This window comes from Pseudophryne corroboree, chromosome 4 (genome assembly GCF_028390025.1).
Source record: "Pseudophryne corroboree isolate aPseCor3 chromosome 4, aPseCor3.hap2, whole genome shotgun sequence".
Classification (NCBI taxonomy): Eukaryota; Metazoa; Chordata; class Amphibia; order Anura; family Myobatrachidae; genus Pseudophryne; species Pseudophryne corroboree.
This window is the reverse complement of record NC_086447.1, coordinates 316,621,861-316,646,368: the sequence shown is the minus strand read 5'-3', so window position 1 is coordinate 316,646,368 and position 24,508 is coordinate 316,621,861. Positions and strand designations below refer to the sequence as shown.

Sequence of the window (24,508 nt, the reverse complement as noted above, 5' to 3'; positions counted from 1 at the left end):
TTTGTGTCGGCCACTAGGGTCGCTTATCTTACTCACACAGCGACCTCGGTGCAAATTTTAGGACTAAAAATAATATTGTGAGGTGTGAGGTATTCAGAATAGACTGAAAATGAGTGTAAATTATGGTTTTTGAGGTTAATAATACTTTGGGATCAAAATGACCCCCAAATTCTATGATTTAAGCTGTTTTTTAGGGTTTTTTGAAAAAAAACACCCGAATCCAAAACACACCCGAATCCGACAAAAAAAATTCGGTGAGGTTTTGCCAAAACGCGGTCGAACCCAAAACACGGCCGCGGAACCGAACCCAAAACCAAGACACAAAACCCGAAAAATTTCAGGCGCTCATCTCTACTGTTAACTGGGTATGGTTATCACAAGTTATACGGTGTGATTGGTGTGGCTGGTATGAGTCTTACTCTGGATTCCAAATCCTTTCCTTGTAGTGTCAGCTCTTCCGGGCACAGTTTCCCTAACTGAGGTCTGGAGGAGGGGCATAGAGGGAGGAGCCAGTGCACACCAGATAGTACCTAATCTTTCTTTTAGAGTGCCAAGTCTCCTGCGGAGCCCGTCTATTCCCCATGGTCCTTACGGAGTACCCAGCATCCACTACGGACTACGAGAAATAGAATTAACGGTGAGTAAATTCTTATTTTCTCTGACGTCCTAGTGGATGCTGGGACTTCCGTAAGGACCATGGGGAATAGCGGCTCCGCAGGAGACTGGGCACAAAAGTAAAAGCTTTAGACTAGCTGGTGTGCACTGGCTCCTCCCCCTATGACCCTCCTCCAAGCCTCAGTTAGATTTTTGTGCCCGAACGAGAAGGGTGCAGGCTAGGTGGCTCTCCTGAGCTGCTTAGAAGTAAAAGTTTAAATAGGTTTTTTATTTTCAGTGAGTCCTGCTGGCAACAGGCTCACTGCATCGTGGGACTAAGGGGAGAAGAAGCGAACTCACCTGCGTGCAGAGTGGATTGGGCTTCTTGGCTACTGGACATTAGCTCCAGAGGGACGATCACAGGTTCAGCCTGGATGGGTCCCGGAGCCGCGCCGCCGGCCCCCTTACAGAGCCAGAAGAGCGAAGAGGTCCGGAAGAAGCGGCGGCAGAAGACGTTCCTGTCTTCAAATAAGGTAGCGCACAGCACTGCAGCTGTGCGCCATTGCTCTCAGCACACTTCACACTCCGGTCACTGAGGGTGCAGGGCGCTGGGGGGGAGCGCCCTGAGACGCAATAAAACACTATAAAAACCTTATATGGCTAAAGAAATGCATCACATATAGCTCCTGGGCTATATGGATGCATTTAACCCCTGCCAGTTTTCCTGAAAAAAGCGGGAGAAAAGGCCGCCGTGAAGGGGGCGGAGCCTTTCTCCTCAGCACACAAGCGCCATTTTCTTTCACAGCTCCGCTGGAAGGACGGCTCCCTGACTCTCCCCTGCAGTCCTGCTACAAGAATCAGGGTAAAACAAGAGAGGGGGGGCACTATTGGCAGCTAATATAAAACAGCAGCTATAAAGGGAGAAACACTTATATAAGGTTATCCCTGTATATATATAGCGCTCTGGTGTGTGCTGGCAAACTCTCCCTCTGTCTCCCCAAAGGGCTAGTGGGGTCCTGTCCTCTATCAGAGAATTCCCTGTGTGTGTGCTGGGTGTCGGTACGATTGTGTCGACATGTATGAGGAGGAAAATGATGTGGAAGCAGAGCAATTGCCTGTGTTAGTGATGTCACCCCCTAGGGAGTCGACACCTGATTGGATGGTCGTATTTAAAGAATTACGTGACAATGTCAGCACCTTGCAAAAAAACTGTTGATGACATGAGACAGCCGGCAAACCAATTAGTGCCTGTTCAGGCGTCTCAGACACCGTCAGGAGCGCTAAAACGCCCGTTACCTCAGATGGTCGACACAGACCCAGACACGGATACTGAATCCAGTGTCGACGGTGAGGAGACAAACGTAATGTCCAGTAGGGCCACACGTTACATGATCACGGCAATGAAGGAGGCATTGAACATTTCTGACACTACAAGTACCACAAAAAAGGGTATTATGTGGGGTGTGAAAAAACTACCAGTAGTTTTTCCTGAATCAGATGAATTAAATGAGGTGTGTGATAAAGCGTGGGTTTCCCCCGATAAAAAACTGCTGATTTCTAATAAATTATTGGCACTATACCCTTTCCCGCCAGAGGTTAGGGCACGTTGGGAAACACCCCCTAGGGTAGATAAGGCGCTCACACGCTTATCAAAACAAGTGGCGTTACCGTCTCCTGATACGGCCGCCCTCAAGGAACCAGCTGATAGAAGGCTGGAAAATATCCTAAAAGGTATATACACACATACCGGTGTTATACTGCGACCAGCAATCGCCTCAGCCTGGATGTGCAGCGCTGGAGTGGCTTGGTCGGATTCCCTGACTGAAAATATTGATACCCTGGATAGGGACAGTATATTATTAACTATAGAGCATTTAAAGGATGCATTACTATATATGCGAGATGCACAGAGGGATATTTGCACCCTGGCATCTAGAGTGAGTGCGATGTCCATTTCTGCCAGAAGAACGTTATGGACGCGACAGTGGTCAGGTGATGCGGATTCCAAACGACATATGGAAGTATTGCCGTATAAAGGGGAGGAGTTATTTGGGGTCGGTCTATCGGACCTGGTGGCCACGGCAACGGCTGGAAAATCCACCTTTTTACCCCAGGTCACCTCTCAGCAGAAAAAGACACCGTCTTTTCAAACTCAGTCCTTTCGTCCCTATAAGGGCAAGCGGGAAAAAGGCCGCTCATTTCTGCCCCGGGGCAGAGGAAGGGGAAAAAGACTACACCAGGCAGCCTCTTCCCAGGAACAGAAGCCCTCCCCCGCTTCTGCCAAGTCTTCAGCATGACGCTGGGGCTCTACATGCAGACTCAGGCACAGTGGGGGGTCGTCTCAAGAAATTCAGCGCGCAGTGGGCTCACTCGCAAGTGGACCCCTGGATCCTGCAGGTAGTATCACAGGGGTACAAATTGGAATTCGAGACGTCTCCCCCTCGCCGGTTCCTGAAGTCTGCTCTACCAACGTCTCCCTCCGACAGGGAGGCAGTATTGGAAGCTATTCACAAGCTGTATTCCCAGCAGGTGATAATCAAGGTACCCCTCCTACAACAGGGAAAGGGGTATTATTCCACGCTGTTTGTGGTACCGAAGCCGGACGGCTCGGTGAGACCAATTTTAAATCTAAAATCTTTGAACACTTACATAAAAAGGTTCAAATTCAAGATGGAGTCACTCAGAGCAGTGATAGCGAACCTGGAAGAAGGGGACTATATGGTATCTCTAGACATCAAGGATGCTTATCTCCATGTCCCAATCTACCCTTCTCACCAAGGGTACCTCAGGTTTGTGATACAAAACTGTCATTATCGGTTTCAGACGCTGCCGTTTGGATTGTCCACGGCACCACGGGTCTTTACCAAGGTAATGGCCGAAATGATGATTCTTCTTCGAAGAGAAGGCGTATTAATTATCCCTTACTTGGACGATCTCCTGATAAGGGCAAGGTCCAGGGAGCAGTTAGAGGTCGGAGTAGCACTATCTCAGGTAGTGTTACGTCAGCACGGGTGGATTCTAAATATCCCAAAATCACAGCTGATTCCAACAACACGTCTACTGTTCCTAGGGATGATTCTGGACACAGTCCAGAAAAAGGTTTTTCTCCCGGAGGAGAAGGCCAGGGAGTTATCCGAGCTAGTCAGGAACCTCCTAAAACCAGGACAAGTGTCAGTGCATCAATGCACGAGAGTCCTGGGAAAAATGGTGGCTTCTTACGAAGCGATTCCATTCGGGAGATTCCATGCAAGAACTTTTCAGTGGGATCTGCTGGACAAATGGTCCGGATCGCATCTTCAGATGCATCAGCGGATAACCCTATCTCCAAGGACAAGGGTGTCTCTCCTGTGGTGGTTACAGAGGGCTCATCTTCTAGAGGGCCGCAGATTCGGCATTCAGGATTGGATGCTGGTGACCACGGATGCCAGCCTGAGAGGCTGGGGAGCAGTCACACAGGGAAAAAATTTCCAGGGCTTGTGGTCAAGCATGGAAACGTCTCTTCACATAAATATCCTAGAACTAAGGGCCATTTACAATGCCCTAAGTCAAGCAAGGCCTCTGCTTCAGGATCAACTGGTATTGATCCAGTCGGACAACATCACGGCTGTCGCCCACGTAAACAGACAGGGCGGCACAAGAAGCAGGAGGGCAATGGCAGAAGCTGCAAGGATTCTCCGCTGGGCGGAAAATCATGTGATAGCACTGTCAGCAGTGTTCATTCCGGGAGTGGACAACTGGGAAGCAGACTTCCTCAGCAGACACGACCTCCACCCGGGGGAGTGGGGACTTCATCCAGAAGTCTTCCAAGTGATTGTAAACCGTTGGGAAAAACCAAGGGTGGACATGATGGCGTCCCGTCTCAACAAGAAACTGGACAGATATTGCGCCAGGTCAAGGGACCCTCAGGCAATAGCGGTGGACGCTCTGGTAACACCGTGGGTGTTCCAGTCGGTGTATGTGTTCCCTCCTCTGCCTCTCATACCAAACGTACTGAGAATCATAAGAAGGAGAGGAGTAAGAACTATACTCGTGGCTCCGGATTGGCCAAGAAGAACTTGGTACCCGGAGCTGCAAGAGATGCTCACGGAGGACCCGTGGCCTCTACCTCTAAGAAAGGACCTGATTCAGCAGGGACCTTGCCTGTTCCAAGACTTACCGCGGCTGCGTTTGACGGCATGGTGGTTGAACGCCGGATCCTGAAGGAAAAAGGCATTCCAGATGAAGTCATCCCTACCCTGATCAAAGCCAGGAAGGATGTAACCGCAAAACATTATCACCGCATTTGGCGGAAATATGTTGCGTGGTGTGAGGCCAAGAAGGCCCCTACAGAGGAATTTCAACTGGGTCGTTTCCTGCATTTCCTGCAAGCAGGATTGTCTATGGGCCTAAAATTAGGATCCATTAAGGTTCAAATTTCGGCCCTGTCGATCTTCTTCCAGAAGGAACTGGCTTCAATTCCTGAAGTCCAGACCTTTGTAAAGGGGGTACTGCATATACAGCCTCCCTTTGTGCCTCCAGTGGCACCCTGGGATCTCAATGTGGTTTTGGGATTCCTAAAATCACATTAGTTCGAACCACTTGCCACAGTGGATTTAAAATATCTCACATGGAAAGTGGTAATGCTGTTAGCCCTGGCTTCAGCCAGGCGCGTATCAGAATTGGCGGCTTTATCCTATAAAAGTCCTTACCTGATATTTCATTCGGATAGGGCGGAATTGAGGACTCGTCCTCAATTTCTCCCTAAGGTGGTTTCAGCGTTTCACATGAACCAACCTATTGTGGTACCTGCGGCTACTAGGGACTTGGAGGACTCCAAGTTGCTGGACGTAGTCAGGGCCCTGAAAATATATGTTTCCAGGACGGCTGGAGTCAGAAAATCTGACTCGCTGTTTATACTGTATGCACCCAACAAGCTGGGTGCTCCTGCTTCTAAGCAGACGATTGCTCGTTGGATTTGTAATACAATTCAGCTTGCACATTCTGTGGCAGGCCTGCCACAGCCAAAATCTGTTAAAGCCCATTCCACAAGGAAGGTGGGCTCATCTTGGGCGGCTGCCCGAGGGGTCTCGGCTTTACAACTTTGCCGAGCAGCTACTTGGTCAGGGGCAAACACGTTTGCTAAATTCTACAAATTTGATACCCTGGCTGAGGAGGACCTTGAGTTCTCTCATTCGGTGCTGCAGAGTCATCCGCACTCTCCCGCCCGTTTGGGAGCTTTGGTATAATCCCCATGGTCCTTACGGAAGTCCCAGCATCCACTAGGACGTCAGAGAAAATAAGAATTTACTTACCGATAATTCTATTTCTCATAGTCCGTAGTGGATGCAGGGCGCCCATCCCAAGTGCGGATTGTCTGCAATACTTGTATATAGTTATTGTTACAAAAAAATCGGGTTGTTTATTGTTGTGAGCCATCTTTTCAGAGGCTCCTACGTTTATCATACTGTTAACTGGGTTCAGATCACAGGTTGTACGATGTGATTGGTGTGGCTGGTATGAGTCTTACCCGGGATTCAAAATCCTTCCTTATTATGTACGCTCGTCCGGGCACAGTATCCTAACTGAGGCTTGGAGGAGGGTCATAGGGGGAGGAGCCAGTGCACACCAGCTAGTCTAAAGCTTTTACTTTTGTGCCCAGTCTCCTGCGGAGCCGCTATTCCCCATGGTCCTTACGGAAGTCCCAGCATCCACTACGGACTACGAGAAATAGAATTATCGGTAAGTAAATTCTTATTTTTTGCTGCCAGATTGTATTTAGCACATCTCTACAAATAACCTGGTATGTTAGACAATTTTCATACAAGCTTCTCAAATCTGATGAGAGATCAGCTCCACACTGATACAAAGGGGCTAAGCTTTAAATATCAAGGGTCACAATCTTACATGACATGCTAATAGTTAAAGGACAAAGGGGCTGATGCAGAGTGGAATGTATGTCTGGTTACAAAGCTCAGGGCAATACAGACTCAAAGACATTTCAAGCACATCTCCACTTGTGACTGAGGAGTTGTAATAGGGCCTTTTCAAACACAGGGGGCTATGTATTATAGCGGCACTTATCGTGCCACTATAGTGCTTTCTGCTTCGCCTTTTTACTGAGGCGAAGCAGGAACGTACACCGATGAGATGTATTACCATCTTGTTTGCCGGAGTGGGGTACTGAAAACGCCCCACTCCGGCGATCCCCACTAGAGGGCAGAGCACCTCAGCTTAGTGCCGAAGCGCTGTGTCTCTCCTCCCAGCTGGCTCCACTTGGCATGTGCGGAATCTCAATAATATCGTGAGATCTCCTGTGCAGCCCGAAGCCGGCAGCCGCCACAGCCAGGGACAGAGCTTCCCCTGCTGTGGTAAGTGGCCAACGTCACCTGCAGCTGTCGATATCAATAACTGCAGTTGTTTTAATGGTCAGTGCCACTGACCATTCACACATTGCCTGGCATATCAGTATGCTATCTTGTAGATCGCAGCATCGATAATGACAGGGTCACCCCTGTCATATAGCACACATCGCCGCAGTAATACATGCCGGAGGAGCTATATCATTGTACTTAACGTGCCCTGATACCACCCTCCCCCTAATGGAGGATCATATATCTACCCCAAAGTGCTGTAATGGCATGTCAACGATAGTGGGGGCTATGCCGAGTTGGGTGTAAGAGTAAATATGCCTGTTTTCATTTGTATGATTTGTATACAGCTGTCAATGAGAAGCACCTGAGATACGTACCATTCCGAATTGCTTGTAGCTGCTATACGTTGGGTAGGTCAGCTGTAGCAAATCTGTAGCTGCATTCGTATTTGGTGGGTAATTCAGACTTGATCGTAGAAGCAAATTTGTTAGCAGTTGGGCAAAACCATAGGGTTAATTCTGAGTTGATCGCAGCAGGATTTTTGTTAGCAGTTGGGCAAAACCATGTGCACTGCAGGGGAGGCAGATATAACATGTGCAGAGAGAGTTAGATTTGGGTGTGGTGTGTTCAATCTGCAATCTAAATTGCAGTGTAAAAATAAAGCAGCCAGTATATACCCTGCACAGAAACAAAATAACCCACCCAAATCTAACTCTCTCTGCACATGTTATATCTGCCCCCCCCCCCCCCCCTCCCCTGCAGTGCACATGGTTTTGTGCACTGCGGGTGTGGCAAATGTAACATTTGCAGAGAGAGTTAGATTTGGGCGGGTTATATTGTTTCTGTGCAGGGTAAATACTGGTTGCTTTATTTTCACACTAATTTAGATTCAGTTTGAACACACCCCACCCAAATCTAACTCTCTCTGCACATGCTATATTTGCCCCCCCCCCCCCCCCCCCCCTGCAGTGCACATGGTTTTACCCAACTGCTAACAAATTTGCTGCTACGATTAAGTCTGAATTACCCCCTTGTTGCTATTCAGGTTTCTTTTTCAGAAAATGGCCTGATTCCATTTACTCCCTGCTTCTTGGGTCTTCCCTTTAGGATTAATGACAATCAGTGGATATTCTTCATTTTTCGTTTTTAATAATTTATTTATAACAGTAACTATTATGCAAAAGTTGAGTCTAATTGATAAGTGCAACTCTGGTGCATATCAGAATGTACAACTCGTTGTGGCTTATCATGAATAGGGTATGGCAGCGAGCAACCAAACCAAGTTCCACTTCTGTTCCACGTCTTTATTTGTATTGTGCTCATGTTCTCAGCTTGAATCTGGCAAAAGAATATAATGAAGGTCTGGGTGAAAAACTTAAGCTTGTGACTGACTCAGCACTAAGTGTAGAAGAAAGGGCTCAACGTATGGAGGAAATGTTGAAAGAACAGGAGAAAACAGTCAAGGTAGGTTTTTACTGTTGTTGTCGTCACGTTACATAACATCCAAAAATTGTGTACAGATGAAGATTTTATTTACCTTATCATATACTGTTCCTTTGACTGTAAATGTTCTTTTGTTATTAGGTTATACATACTTTGGATAATTAATTCACTTATAGGTGAATAAAAATGTTATTGTATATTTTTATTTGTGCGCTTCATAAATAACAGGCATATGGAGATTAATATGAATACACCATTTTTGGTATACTATTCCACTACACAATGGTCCTGGCATGACATGTATGTGACATGGGTATGGGACATTGAACACTTTCACTAAGGAAACCTTTGTCTGATGTGGCATTTCCCACTCTGACTGTAGTTCATGTTTAGATGTAAAAGGCTGGTTATATTGTCCAGTAAATTTATTGAGCTCAGTTTTCATCCAAAAAGTGTGTTGAAAATACCAAAACACACAGGTGTGTGAAAAATGTCATGTTGACATGTCCTGAAACATATATAATGGAAACAGCATATCAAGTATATAGACAGTAGGGGATACATTTCCCAAGCACCGTGTTTGTGCAATTTGGTAAACATGGCAGTGCTTGGGCATTTTTTCAATCACAGAAATCTAGTAAAGAACAAACACGGGAATGTTTGCATAAATAGAAGTACAAAACACGGGTGGACAGGGACATACGATCAAATACACCATCCGCCAAACTCAGATGTAATTTCCATACACAACATTGAAACATGGGAATTTACAATACCTAGAATCATTTCTGCAAAAAACCTGTGAATTGCCCCTGATTCTTTGAGTTGGTCCTCGTTCCAAAAATATGGGGGAAAAAGATTTTAGGGGTCCCCCGTATTTTTTAAACCAGCTCCAGGCTCCACTAGACCACATTTATATTGGTCCCCTGACCGTAACATTTCCTCCCTAACTAGTAAGCCTTGGCCAGGGTTTCCTAGGGGAGTGGGAACCCTCACTATCCCCGGCACCCCTGGGCGGTGGGTGCCGATTTGAATGTTCCTTTAGTTAGTTGTTTTTTTTTATATATATGTATATATATAATTTTTTTTTTTTTTTTTTTACAGGACAGACTATAGGTCCCAGCAAGCTTTCCCCGCCTGCTGGTACTTGGAGAATCACAAGTACCAGTATGCAGGGCATTTAAGTCCCACTGATGCCTATAGTCCCCTTGTAAATTAAATATTTAAAAAAACACAAGACACAAATACCTTGAAAGTAGAACTTTAATAAGTACTTTTGGACACTCGCACATACTCACATACAATACCTGCAGCCGTATGGTCCTCTTCTCCAAGTAGCATCCACGTAACCTCTAAAAATAAAAATCCACACTAACCTATTCCTAGTGTACATAATGTCCTCTCCAGTCCATGTAGGCATCCAAGGGGTAAAAAAAATAAATCGCAAGATCCGAACCAGATGGAATGAACGGGACCCAGGTGATTTCTGTAATTAGAAGACCTACAAGCCAATTAGAGGGCATCTCTGTAAAAGCTGCCCGGTGATTGGCTGTGAGTGGCTGCACTGTCAATAAAACCCACCCCCATAAACGTCAATGGTGGGAAACCTCCACAGAAGTCTACGGTGAGAATCGCTACATTGTATCCTATGATGTTAACCACAAAGTTCACCTCTATTAACCTTGTGTTTTCCATCACTAACCACAAGGTTAATAGAGGTGAACCTTGTGGGGGTTTAAGGTAAACATGTAACCAAGCTACTGGTAGCTGTAAACCGCAAAGTCCAGACAACTCCAACTATAGTGCAACCACCTCACGGGCAAGTGTTTTGCATCATTGTGTGCTTCTTAGTAAGGCAAATACAGGTACTAATGATGAGACTGTCAGTGTGACATCAAAAGTATGACATGGCTTAGTCTGGGGGTATTTCTACCTACAACTAGAGTATCATGCTGTGGATTGGAGTTTCCCATGCATTTAGGGGAAACCGGTTTAGAAGTTAATGTTGTTCAAGAAGGAACAAGAAGAACAAAAGCTTTAGTGTAATGCTGATCATACACTACCAACCTTTTTATCATATCAACCAATTGAACGATTGTCTCACCAATTAAACAATCATAAATAATAGGGAAAATATATAAAGTCTGAAGCGTCTTTTTGGTAATCATCCACAAAGATCTTAACTTTCTTTTCTATCTTCCTCTTGTGCACTTGGAACGAAAGGAAAATTATAACATTGTGTAGCAAATATGACATAGTTGCCTACCCTCAATCATCTTGCGGGAAAATTCTGATTCATTGTGGAGCGCATAGCTCACTCTTTTTCGGTTTATTTCCTACTTTGTATACATGACTATCCTACGAATTAATACATACTGCGCTCGTATGCTAAGCATTTGCAAGTGAAATAATAAAATAACATGCAATACTCCACTTATCAATCAAATAACACAATCGCCTACACAATGTATATGAACGCATAAAATTTTATTTTTCAGCTCTAGTGCAGAGCTACCCTCATCATATTGTTATATATATCCCTAGGATCTTGAATTCCAGCTAAAACAGGTACGAGAGCAACATTTCAAGACATCACAGGAGCTGCATGAGCACCATACAAAAGAAAAACAGTTGCTATCGGAAATTAATGGCAACCAAAGCTCATTGAGAAACCTCAATAGTCAACTGCAAAAACTTGACCTGCACACTTTAAAGCAACAGGGGATCATTTACAATCAGGTACAAATCCACGTTTGTTTTCATCCATTAAATTCCCAACATGACAATGCTATGAGGAATGAAAGCTAACCACATGTAAGACATTTTTCTAAATTGAAGTATTTTTAAATATAGAAAAGCAGCTGGCAAAAAGCTTTGTAATAGCCAAGCGTGTATAAAATAATAGCTAGTATATATAAATTAAAGTGAACTTGATTGTACTAGGAAGTATACATTCATTTTAGAAAAAAATATTACTTGGAAATATACAGACAGTAAATTTATTGAGAATTCACATAATCCCAATTATAGAATTTGTCCACTTCCCAAGTACTTTTTCAATGCTGCTGAAAATATAAAACTGTGATTGATGAGTATCTGTCTTTAATGACAGTCTAGTTTGGAATTCATTTCTAGCAGTGTGTGTGTTAGTCAGTTTGTTCAATATACAATATATACTGTTATTCTAGTACATTTACTGTAAATTGTTTTGGGCTAAATATGTATGTTCTATTCAGTCCAGATGTCTCTCAACACACAATGATAAGAAAATGTTCGTGGTTGGCCTGTTTTGAGTGTGATTGTCTGTTCTGCACAGGATTTCCAGATCCAACAGTTAGAGCGCAGGCTATCACGGCTGAAAGGCGAAGTCAACACAGATGAAAAACAAGCCTTGGAAATAAAAGTATCGGAACTGATGAAGACATTTGATGAGCGCAAATCTGCTCTTAATGTCTTAAACACCCAACATAAGAAGCTCCAGGTAAGATACTGCCTAAAGAAACTGAAACCAAGCATTAGCAAATACTTATAATACTCTTCACCCTTTCACGTTGCACTAACATTATATTCTCTATTGACTTTTATTATATCTATCACTGGACAGGGAGATGTGCGGAACATCAAAAGGGATGTTGAAAAAACTGGTCAGGAAAAGGGTGATCTGATCAGCAAAATGGAAGAACTTAAACTGTTCAACACCATGTCTGATAAAGCGGTCAAAAAACTCAGGGTATCAAAACAGGTAATTTACATTAAGCTCCATGTTTTTTTCTGAAATAAAACACAAGATGGTTATGTGGTAGCCTCTATGGGCTGCTTGGTACTGTTTTTCTGTAAAAGGGCTTACAGTACTTCTGTCTAAAATTCAAATGTTTTATGGATTTATTTTAGGATTTAATGGTTGATGACAACATCCTGAAACTGGAAATAAAGCGGCTGCGAGACATGCTTTACAGTAAAGCAGATGATGTGTTTTCATTGGAAAAACGCAGGTTACAATTACAGACTGCCATGAAAGAGCGGACACAAGAGATTGCCATACACAAAGAGATGCTGAAATCTCAAATAAGACTTGTAGATCAAGAAAGACAGAACATAAGGTATTTATACATTTTGTTGACAAAAAAAAAATTCCCAGGAGCAGTTTGAAATGGCAGTAATGCAACAATGACTTTGATTTATATTTAGACAGATGTGTCAACATACAGTATATTCTTGAAGCATCATGGAAAAAAATATGATATTTATAAGATTGAGCAGAATAAAGTGTTGGATTTCAGACTAAAATCAGCAATGCTACTGTACATAGACTTTTTTGTTCTTTAACAAGCAAGTTAAGTATCTTTTAAGCATGCATAATTTTATTACATGTTGATTTACAAATCATATTCTCCTTTTCAAAATCTCAGGATGCAATGTGATGGCAGGATGAGGAGAAGGAGGATGTCACAGTAAAACAGAGCTCAAATCTTTCACTGTGATGATATTATAGGATCGCTGTTTTAAATTAAGTTTTACATTAAAAGTGTATACATTTGATTTTTTTTTCCTTGCTGGTTTATTAGGTTTGGTGTCACTGTCACCGCATAATAATTGTTTAAATTGGAGACCTAATACTCCTATACATTTATCTTTTCTTATTGTCAATAGTAGAATCTTTTTTCAGATTCTAAAATACTAATAGAAGAAGGTTTAAAATTCTTTACAAACCTTCTTATCAAGCATTATATGTGTGTTTGTTTGTGTATTTAATTTTTATATACATTCAAATTAAAAGTAAAGTTTTATTTTTAAGCGTGCCCCAACACAGAGTCTCTCTTTTTTTCTCTCCTTAATATTGACGTATGCTATTGACTCTGGGTGCACCACCAACAACAGCAACTCCTTGGATACCGATTTCAGGCATCGCTTATGCACATGCACTGTTGGTCTACAAGGTACAAATTATACAAAAACCCATTTCAAAGACATTACTTTAATCCTGTGCGGTACCAAACTAACCTCTTTTTTCTGGTTTATTAGGTTTCACAGGGAAGCAGCTTCTTATTAGTCTTTTTAAATATGCTTAGAATTTAAAAAAATAAAACATTCTAATGGAAAACCTGTCTATCTCGTTTCTAGTTTAGAGCTTCATGACAGACTTGGAAAAGTTGATAAAATGAGAAAAAGATTTGAAATCATTACTATTGCAATGATGCCACCAGAGGGAGAAGAGGAGAAATCACAGGCTTATTACATAATTAAGGTAATACAGAACTGTCATCAATTGTTAATGTAAAAATGCTTATATTAGAAAATATAAGACCTAGGGGGGTAATCAGTTAGTGCCGTTTTTCGACCAGCCGAAAAATTTGCACTTTTCGCCCATTTTTAGGTCGAATTTACATTCAACCTATTCAATGCCCGTGCCATTTTTTTGACTGGTCGAAAAATCCGGCACTGTTGAAAACCACGTGTATCGGCGAATTCGCAGGCGCTTTTGCCCGTTTTTTTGCCGCAGTTTAATACCCTGTGTTAAATTAGTGTCGTTTTTTCTACTAGTCGAAAAAACAGCACTTAATTGAATACCCCACTTTGTGTCACACAGTTTGATTTACATTTGAGATCTGAAAAAAAAAATAGACAAAATGACAAACTGGAAACAAATAAGAGAAATATAAAAGTATATATACAATAAAAACAGGACAGTACATAATCCCTATCTTCCTCTAGCCCTCGCTTAGAGTTAAAGTTTCTCCAAACTTAAAAGTAAGCCCTCCAACAACCTTTACCCCCACCCTAATACCAGACAGAGTAGGCACCAGCTTATATGCCCCGCAGCTTTTAGGGGCCCGGCCAAAACGGATCAAAATAATATTGATTTGATCTTGAAAGAAAATTACAGTCAAGCTTTCTTAAATTGTTTCCGAAAGATAGAAAAATTAATCAACTCAAAGAAACGAAAACTTTACATTAAAGACTCTATAGAGAAAATACTGTATTAATGTAATGTACCCATTAGCAACTTAAAGTACATAAATCATACACATCAGATTCACATTACAGTGTCCAGATTGTAGACTGTTGGTTGGTAAAATCAAAAACATAGCTGTATTAGGAGATAAATTCTGAGGGGCCCTCAAGATTTCGACTGCCTAGGGGTCTCCATAGGGTTTAATCCGGCTCTGCTAATACCTTTTGCACACTAATACATATTGTACCTGTTATCACCATTCGTTTCGATTATCATGGATTTTCTTTGCTTTCAGTAAATTGAGGGCTAAAGCTGCATATACAGTAGACGACATCGTCGAGTGTCCCCCCCCCCCCCCTAGGCCGATACACACTGAGCGATATGACCGTTCATATCGCTCACTAATGTCACGCAGCGGCCGGGCTGTGCAGGCAGCTCCTGGACGACAGTCCGGATTGAGCATGCATGCACTGCCGACACGAGGGTCATTAACGACCCATGGTGCCGCGCATCGGTCGTCGTCACCGGCATACACACTTGCCGAGAAAGTGAACAACGTTATTTATGATTGGAGAAAATGAGTGACATCGTTCATTTTATCGTCAAGTTTGTATGCACCTTTACAACTGTTCACTGGCTTAATAGATTTTATTTATTTATATTTTAATCAGCCTGTTTTTATTAAAGAAAAATGGTATACAGGATACACAAAACACAGTAAGGAGTATGTAAGTTAAAGAGTTCCCAACATATAGCAACACGTAGAATAGTAACACTGAGGAACATGTACAAAGAAAGGATAAAAAAATCAGAATACATATTGTGTGTTACGTCTACACATACCATGCACATTGCAATAGATATAAAAGCAAAGTGAAAATAAGACAACATAAAAAATCAAAACAGAAATGGGAAGAGAAGGAAGGAATAGGGTTGGAAAAGAAGGGATGGGTGAGTCACTGATATAAGAGGTATGAGATAAGATATGAGATAAGAGGTGCATTGTGACCTAGACAGAAATCAACAAAGTTAAAGTCTTAGGGGTCTGTGTACTAAGCCTCGGAGAGAGAGAAAGTGGATGGAGTTAAAGTACCAGCGCATCAGCTCCTAACTGTCATTTTTCCAACACAGCCTGTGGCATGGCAGTAAGGAGCTGATTAGCTGGTACTTTATCTCCATCCACTTTATCTCCATCCAAGGCTTAGTAAATTTGATTCCTTAGTCTGTAAGAAGAGAGGAAATAGGACACCATGTCGGTTAAAATGAAGGAGGCATATAGGGAGTAATTCTGAGTTGATCGCAGCAGGAACTTTGTTAGCAGTTGGGCAAAACCATGTGAACTGCAGGAGGGGCAGATATAACATGTGCAGAGAGAGTTAGATTTGGGTGTGGTGTGTTTAAATCTGCAATCTAAATTGCAGTGTAAAAATAAAGCAGCCAGTATTTTTTTTTTTGCACAGAAACAAAATAACCCACCCATATCTAACTCTCTCTGCACATGTTATATCTGCCTCCCCTGCTGTACACATGGTTTTGCCCAACTGCTAACAAAGTTCCTGCTGCGATCAACTCAGAATTACCCCCATAGAGCAGTCACATTTAGTTACAACTAGAGCAACCAGGTAGCTGAAAAATTGGTATGCTTAACTAGGAAGAAGGTGATAATATCATCCATATCCATGTAATAATCAAGCCATTTAAACAAATTCCTAATAGAAGGTGGAGTGGATGACCTCCAAAGGGTGAGGATCACAGCATTTGCTGCATTGTTAAGGTGCCTGAGAAGAGACATTCTTATTAGTACCAGTCGTGGCCAAAGGAGATATTTAAGAGCCAGAAACCCAGGACCCTCAACACATCGCCCACTAGAATCACCCTAGAACACTTAAAGACTGCTACTCATGAGGAGGAAAGATTCAGGCAGTCCCACCACATGTCAACAAAGCTTCCCATACTGGTCTTACATCTCCACCACTTCTCTGAGACCCCTGGGTACATTTTATGTAATACGCTAGAATGTCTGCAGCATCAGGATATTATCTTTTAAAGAGTCTCTAAGGTTGTAGAGCTTAAGCTGGGTACACATTGGGACGATGTGTCCGCAGCCAATATGTTGACCCAAGGGCCGACATATTGGATACTGGATATACATTGAACACTGTAATGAAGGCCGGAGTGACATATCGCTCCTTCCTTTATTACACATGCCGTGGTCGCTAGCTTTATCATTAGGTTTGATGTGCAGCACACTAAACCTGGCCACATCGCTAGCTGGCATACACACTGAGCGATATGCCCGATATGTTGGTCCAAATCGCTCCAAAACAACATATCGTGCCGATATTGGCCCAGTGTGTACCCAGCTTTAGTGAGCTAGCATATGTGTTTTGGAAAGTGTTTTCCCAGTTAAACTCTTGAACCACCACCTGAAGACCTCTCTCACTGGACAAAGTGCAAGAGGGAAGTCGTTCTCGATCAGTAGGTAATGCATTGTGGAAATGAAGAGGGAGGTATCCAGCACCGCCGGCGATCGCGAACACCATTTCATCCCGCCGAAGGAGTCTGGAGAGGTCAGAAAAAGTGACAGTTGAGGAAACGATGGAGATACAACTATTTCCAAAACTTTGAATGTGATAATTGCCAGTAAGGCCTTATATCTACATAAGAGTGAAAGACCAACACTCACACCAGCTGGCCGACTCGTAAAACTCTTGCTTCTGCCCAAAGTTTGAAGGAAGGAGTAATGAGCCGTTAGACGAGAAGTTAGCGATGAGATGTGAGGAAGGACTCTCAACTTCCTCAAGCAATGTAGAGTGGGGGTGTGTGTGTGGGATGGATTACATTTGTTGAGCGCTGGGAGCCAAATGGTACTCCAAGGGGCTACACTTCCATTGTGCCCCACTGTTTAATGTCTTTAGCACATGTCCATTTAACGATACAGCTGGATAGATTTTGTGAAGCTTTACTATAGAGATCTCAGATCTCTGCTGGCTTTCTAATGCAGGCCACCCCAAATCTCTGGTGTTTACAGTATGTACTACTTCCCACCCATAATCTCTGCTGGTGACAAAACTAGATCTTTGGCAGTGCCACAGTATAAGACCCAGTTGAATTATTTACCCCACTGCTGACCCCACAGTCTCATAGAAACATAGAATTTGACAGCAGATAAGAACCACTTGACCCATCTAGCCTGCCCCTTTTTTTTTACCATGTTTTTACCTTAACCTGATTTGATCTTTATTTCTTTTTCAGGATATCCTTATGTCTATCTCATGCATTTTTAAATTACTCTGCTGTCTTAGCCTCTACCACCTCTGTTGTGAGTCTATTCCACTTTTCCACTACCCTTTCTGTGAAGTAATTTTTCCTCAAATTTCCCCTGAACCTATATCCCTCCAGTTTCAGTGCATGTCCTTGTGTTCTAATACTTCTCTTCATTTGAAGAATGTTTCCCTCCTGGACTTTGTTAAAACCCTTGATATATTTGAAAGTTTCTGTCATGTCCCACCTTTCCCTTCTCTGCTCCAAATTATACATATTGAGATTTTTTAGTCTTTCTGGGGATGTTTTGTGATGTAGGCTATGCACCATTTTAGTTGCCCTTCGTTGTACAGTCTCTATTGTATTAATATCCTTCTGAAGATATGGCCTTCAGAATTGAACACGGTATTCTAGATGAGGCCGTACCAATGACCTATACAGTGGCATTATTACGCCCCTCTTTCTGCTGCTGATTCCTCTCTCTATGCAACCAAACTTCTGACTAGCCTTCTTCATAGCTTTGTTACATTGCTTACCTACCTTTAAGTCACCTGAAATAGTAACGCCTAGATCCCTTTCCTCCTCAGTATTTTCCAGTATAGTGCCATTAATACTGTATTTAGCCTTTGGATTTTTGAGACCCAAGTGCATGATTTTGCATTTTTGGCATTAAACTGTAATTGCCACCCTCTTGACCATTCCTCTATCTACCTAGATCATCAATCATTTGTTTTACCCCTCCTGCTGTGTCTACCCTGTTGCATACCTTTGTGTCTTCTGCAAAAATGCATACTTTCCCTTTAATGCCATTTGCAATGTCACTAATAAAGATATTAAAAAGCACTGGTCTAAGTACAGATCCCTGGGGTACTCCACTGGTAACATTTCCCTCCTGTGAATGCACTCCATTTACTACAACTCTTTGTTTTCTAACAGAGAATAAAACCGATATACAGCGCTAAAAGACAGTCAGGTGCTGAAAAAATGAATACATACTTAATAATAACACTGTAACATACATCTAAAATAAGACGTATATTAACATACTCATTAAAATGATTTGAATTTCTGATAGAGCCTTAATGCCAGTCTCTGGTCAATGATCAGTCACTCATTAGAATACTCAAGTCCGCCAGTAGAGGGTAGACTCACTAGTGTATAATAAGCAGGCCATTTAACAATAAGAACACATCCAGTCTTTGGTTAAAGAAATTACCAGTTATTGTGGCTGTTGCTGGGTATTCCGCTTAACGAAAGTCCAAATGTAAACACGCTCAGGTCTTCACGCAGAAGTTAATGGTTCTCCCCTTTATTCTTTATCCACTTGAACTATTGCTGGAGTTTTCATAAGGCTTTAGATGCCCACACGGTCTTCCAATGGTATCTTCTGGCAATGCCAGGTAGCCAGTCTCTGGATCTGGACATTGCCAGAACATACTATTGGGAGACCGTGTGGACATCTAAAGCCTTATGAAAACTCCAGCAACAGTTCAAGAATAAAGGGGAGATCCATTAACTTCTGCGTGAGGACCTGAGTGTGTTTACATTTGGACTTTCGCTATACAGAATACCCAGCAACAGCCACAAGAACTGGTAATTTCTTTACCCAAAGACTGGATGTATCAGAAATTCGGATCATTTTAATGAGTATGTTATTATACATGTCTTATTTTAGATGTATGTTACAGTGTTATTATTAAATGGGCATCTAAAGCCTTATTATTAAATATGTATTAATATTTAAGCACCTGTCTGTCTTATAGCGCTGTTTATCTGTTTTATTCTCTGTTGGTACTTTGTGTTCAGGAGACCGACTATCTCCTGAGAAACAGCAGCTTAGAGAACCAGCTCTGCATAAGCGTCTGATTTTATATTAAGTAATTAATATCATTTTTTTCTAACTCTTTTCTATCTTGCAACCAAGATCTTATCCATTCGACTAACTTAGTATCCAATCCCAAACTTTCTAGTTTATTTAGCAGTCTGCGATGTGGGACAGTGTCAAACCCCTTACTAAAGTCTAGATAAGCTATAGCTACGGCCCCACCTTTATCTAGTCACCCAGTCAAAAAAGTCAATAAGGTTTGTTTGATATGATCTCCACCCAGTGAATCCATGCTGTTTGTGATCCGGTAAATTGCTGGATCAAAGATAATGTACAACTCTTTATTTTAAGAGTGTTTCCATTCATTTCCCTACTACTAATGTAAGGCTCACTGGTTGATAGTTGCTTGCCTCTTCCTTGCTTCCACTTTTGTGCAGTGGGACTACATTCGCTTTTTTCCAGTCCTCTGGAGTTACTCCTGTAGCTAGTGACTGGTTGAATAGTTCTGTTAATGGTGCTACCAGCACCCCTTTAAGCTCTTTTATTATCCTTGGATGTATCCCATTTGGCCCCATTCAGTAATCCACTTTTAGCTTTGAGAGTTCTGTTAGGACCTTCTCCTCTGTAAATGTACACGTTTCACTTTTCTGAATACCCCTGCAACTTAACTGTGGCCCCTTCCCCTCTCTTTCAGTAGTGAATACTGAGCAAAAATAATTATTAAAATGATCTGCTATTACATTGTCTCCCTCAACAAGACTCCCAGTCTCTGTCTTTAGTCTTATTATTCTGCTTTTGTTTTTCTCCTTTCGCATATATAAAAAAAAGTTTTGCCTCCTTTGCCCACTGACTGGGACAGTCTCTCCTAGACTTGTGCCTCTGCACATCTGATTACCTTCTTAAGGTGCATACACACGGTGAGATATTGACTATGCTCGATTTTGACTGTGCAATTTCCCTTGAACTACCCCAGAGCCCAGAAGCATAGATTTTGACTATCTGTACTTTCGATTTTGACTATGTACGATTTTGACTAAGTGCCAATTTTGACTATACTTTGTACTAGATAGCACACTATATAGTAAAGATTGACTTGCCTGCATAGTCTGTCTAGCCTTGCGATACCGACCCCGCGGGAGTGCGCATCAGGATCGAATCGGGATCGCAAGGTGGCTGACACCTTGAGATATGCACTAACTTTCCTTGCAATTTTGACTATATAGTCAAAATTTAAAGCAAAGTTCTCACCGTGTGTACACACCTTAAGTCTCCTTCTGTCTAAGAAGATACATCTCTTTGCCTTCATTATTTTGTGTCTGCTTATATTTCTTAAAAGACATCTTTTTTGCTTTCGCAATACTTGCTACTTCTTTCATCAAACCACACTGGCTTTCTTTTCCTTGTGTTTTTCCTAACACTTTTGATACAAAGGTTTGTTGCCTTTAATATTGCACGTTTTAATGTGTCTCTGAAGATGCTAAAGAGGAAGCCATCATACCCAGTAGACTGCCCCCAGCACGCTGTTGAGTACATAGTTATGGCCATGCACCAGGGAAATCCTGTCACTCTCATTGATACTTATATACTTGGAGCTGTCTTCTGGGTATCCCAGCTGTACAATTTAAAGAACCTTCTGGCGATCATGCAAGGCCAAGAGTCTGAAAGGGGTGGGTGGTGATTTCTACCTGCCTCTCCTTTGTTTGAAATATGTATAATAACTGTGTAAGGCTGCCCTGTCTCCACAATACGTGCACAGTGGAAGCCTGGGTACATGCCCCAATGGCTCCCACTGTGAACCACAAATTCTAATTGTGGAATACATGCTTGTTTCTACCGAGAACTTTGATCAAATAAGTACTAGTTTACTATTGTGTCCCTTTAAGGCTGCACAAGAAAAGGAAGAACTTCAGCGTGTTGGTGATGAGATGGATGCCAAAATTCATAAGGCTGAAAAGGAGATCAAAGCTTTAGAGAACACCCTTCAGGTCATCAACAGCTGTAACAACTCCTACAGAAAATCATTTAACAAAGTCACTGAAACAAGTAAGTCTACCAGAAGTTGTGTCAGTGCAGCTCTGCTGGTAAATCAGGAGGCAAAACTGTTTCTGACAAATGTACAGTGTATTAAGTCTGAAAATAACTGTAAGTGAAATAAATAAATAAAGACAATACCAATGTAATTAACCTCAGGTGAAGAATATGAAGAAAAAATGAAATTAGAAGAGCAAAAGAAAGCTGCGGAGGAAAAGTGCAGGTACAAGCGGCGGCAGATCAAGGAGCTGCAGGAAGACATGCAAGTAAGTTAGATTAGTAGTAGTAGTAGTAGTAGTAGTAGTAGTAGAGGTACTCTATTAGTATTATAAGCCACACCCAAACACTACATTAGTACTTCCTATATAAATAAATGAATGGAGATGTTGAGTGTTGCTCCGTAACTCTCATAAACTACAAAATCCAAGACAAAGTAACTCTAGGAGCACTCAGAGAGACAACTTATAGAATATAAAATTGGATAATTTTATTACATATACAGTTATCATTGTGACCATCATTTTTACTTGATTTGTCTTGCTTTTGTAAATTCATTTGTGCTCAACTGAGTTTTCCAAAATCAGGGCTGCTGCTAGGGTGTTCGACGCCCCCCTGCAAACGATAAATTTGCGTCCTCCCATATTTTACAAAGGGACAGCGTGCTGCAAAAAGGGGTGTGGTCTCACAAAGAATGGGCGTGGCCACACAATAGTACCCCCATTTCAAATTACGCCACACAGTAGCACAATCTTATTCTCATTACCCTGCGCATAGTAGTGCTGTTTATACACATAATGTCCCCAGTAGTGGCGCCGGTTATACACATAATAGCCCCTGTATTAGCGCCGGCTATACACATAATAGCCCCTGTGGTAGTGCCAGTTATACACATAATAGCCCCTGTGGTAGCGCTGGTTATGCACATAGTGGGGGTCATTCCGAGTTGATCGCACGCTGCCGATTGTCGCTGCGCTGCAATCAAGTCTCTACTGCGCATGCATATGCACCGCAATGTGCACACGCGTTGTACGGGTAGAATGGATCGTTGCTGAGCTATGGATTTAACGAAGAATCCAGACGCGCAGCCGATCGCAAGAAGATTGACAGAAAGAGAGCGTTTATGGGTGTCAACTGACCGTTTTTTGGGAGTGGTAGGGAAAACGCAGGCGTGTCCGGGCGTTTGGAGGGCGGGTGTGTGACGTCAATCCCGGCACCAAGAAGACTGAAGTGATCGCAAGGGCTGAGTAAGTTCAGACCTACTCTGAAACTGCACAAAATGTTTTTGCAGAGCTTGGCTGCACAGGCGTTCGCACACTTGCAAATCGAAAATACACTCCCCCGTGGGCGGCGACTATGCGTTTTCATGGCTGCTAAAAACAGCTAGCAAACTATCAACTCCGAATGAGGGCCAATAGCCCCTGTGGTAGCACCAGTTATACACATAATAGCCCCTGTAGTAGCGCCAGTTATACACATAATAGCCCCTGTAGTAGCGCCAGTTATACACATAATAACCCCATTAGTAGCGCCGGTTATATATAATGCCCTCAGAAGTGCCATTTATACAAATTATGCCCCCCCTCCCAACAGTGATGAAGTAGAAAAAATGTGTTAGGGGTACTGTGCGTGTGGCCAAATGCATGGCCAATGAAAATGGGGGTCAGATACACATATGCCCCCACCGTGCCAGATACAGTATGCTCCTACAGTGCCTGATATGCCCCCAGTGCCAGATATGCTCCACAGTGCCAGATACACTGTGCCCCACAGTTCCAGATATACAGTGCCCACAGTGCCAGATACACAGTACCCCACAGTGCCATATCCATATACACTGCCATCCACACACACATATACATACACACACATACTGTAGATACAGACACACACACTTTCTCACTCACGCTCCTTCAACATACCATTTGGCTGGCTCAACTTGTAGCAGTTTCTGTCCTCTTGAGCCTGGTCCCATGTAGCTCCGCCCCTCGGTGCCATTTAGCTCCACCCCCTTTTCAGCCAGAGCCCAGGACACTGACGGACACTGCAGGGGGATAGGGGGAAGCTTCAAGCTGCCAGCGCCGCTGCCTGTCAAACAGTGTGACAGGCATAGCAGCCGTCAGCAGCAGCAGGGTGCCCAGGCGCAGCAGCGGAGATGCAGAGCAGGGATAGCGCCTCTAGAGTCAGGCACCTACCTGCTTTGCATCCCTTTGCTGAGCGGGTAGCGCCGGGCCTGACCATAATATAAAATACCAGCTGGCATGATCACTGAGTGCCTTCTCCATTACAGTGGCTGGGGAGGCACTGTATGATCCATACCCCCCCCCCCCCCCCCCTTCACATATGGAAGGGGAAAAAATGGGGTTCCCCCTACTTAACCGAAACCAGCCCCAGGCTGAACAAGCCAGGAGGGGTAATGCCATAGCAGGGGCAACACTCAGTGTGGGGTCCCCCTGCCATCACATTAATTCCTCCCCAAACCAGTCAGCCCAGGACTGGAATTCCTCGTTAAGTGGGGACCCCAGAAAAAAATAAATGGGGTCCCCCCTCCCGAGCAACAACCAGCACTGGGGGTGAAAGCCCAGTGCTATGCCCCGCACCCCTAGTGGCGGTGGGTGCGGGGTTCATGACATGCTAATATTGTTCTTTACAGGCGGCATACAGGTCCCAGCAAGCCTGCCCCAGCATGCCGGCACTTGGAGAACCACAAGTGCCCGCATGCCCGGACAATCACGGCCCGCTGGCACCTGTAGTACTCCTGTAAAGAAAATGTTAAAATAAAGACAAACAACATTTAAAAAAAAACGTTTATTGTACAGCGTCTTCACCTGGGGGGGCGGCGGCCTTTGGGCAGCTCTTTTCCATGGCCTCCTCCTCCCCAAGACCTATGGAGTCTTCTGTCTTCACCTGGGGGCCTCCACCTCTCCAGGGCTTCTGCTTCTTCACCTGGGTGGGTGGCGTTCTTTGGGCAGCTCTTTTCCATAGCTGCCACCTCCCCAGGGCTTCCTGGCATCTTCCGTCTTCACCTGAGGGTCGGCGGCCTTTGGGCAG

General features: G+C 43.3%; 1 protein-coding gene across 1 annotated transcript in view; it reads left to right on the top strand.

Annotated features, from left to right (window-relative positions):
• The window catches only part of CCDC39 (coiled-coil domain 39 molecular ruler complex subunit), a 180,122-nt gene that overhangs the window by 76,639 nt on the left and 78,975 nt on the right, over positions 1–24,508 (top strand). The window contains exons 9-16 of the mRNA XM_063916326.1: positions 8,276–8,408; positions 10,932–11,126; positions 11,704–11,868; positions 11,992–12,129; positions 12,279–12,487; positions 13,509–13,632; positions 21,313–21,472; positions 21,620–21,726. Coding sequence (XP_063772396.1) covers positions 8,276–8,408; positions 10,932–11,126; positions 11,704–11,868; positions 11,992–12,129; positions 12,279–12,487; positions 13,509–13,632; positions 21,313–21,472; positions 21,620–21,726 — 1,231 coding nt within the window. The remainder of the gene's footprint in view (positions 1–8,275; positions 8,409–10,931; positions 11,127–11,703; positions 11,869–11,991; positions 12,130–12,278; positions 12,488–13,508; positions 13,633–21,312; positions 21,473–21,619; positions 21,727–24,508) is intronic.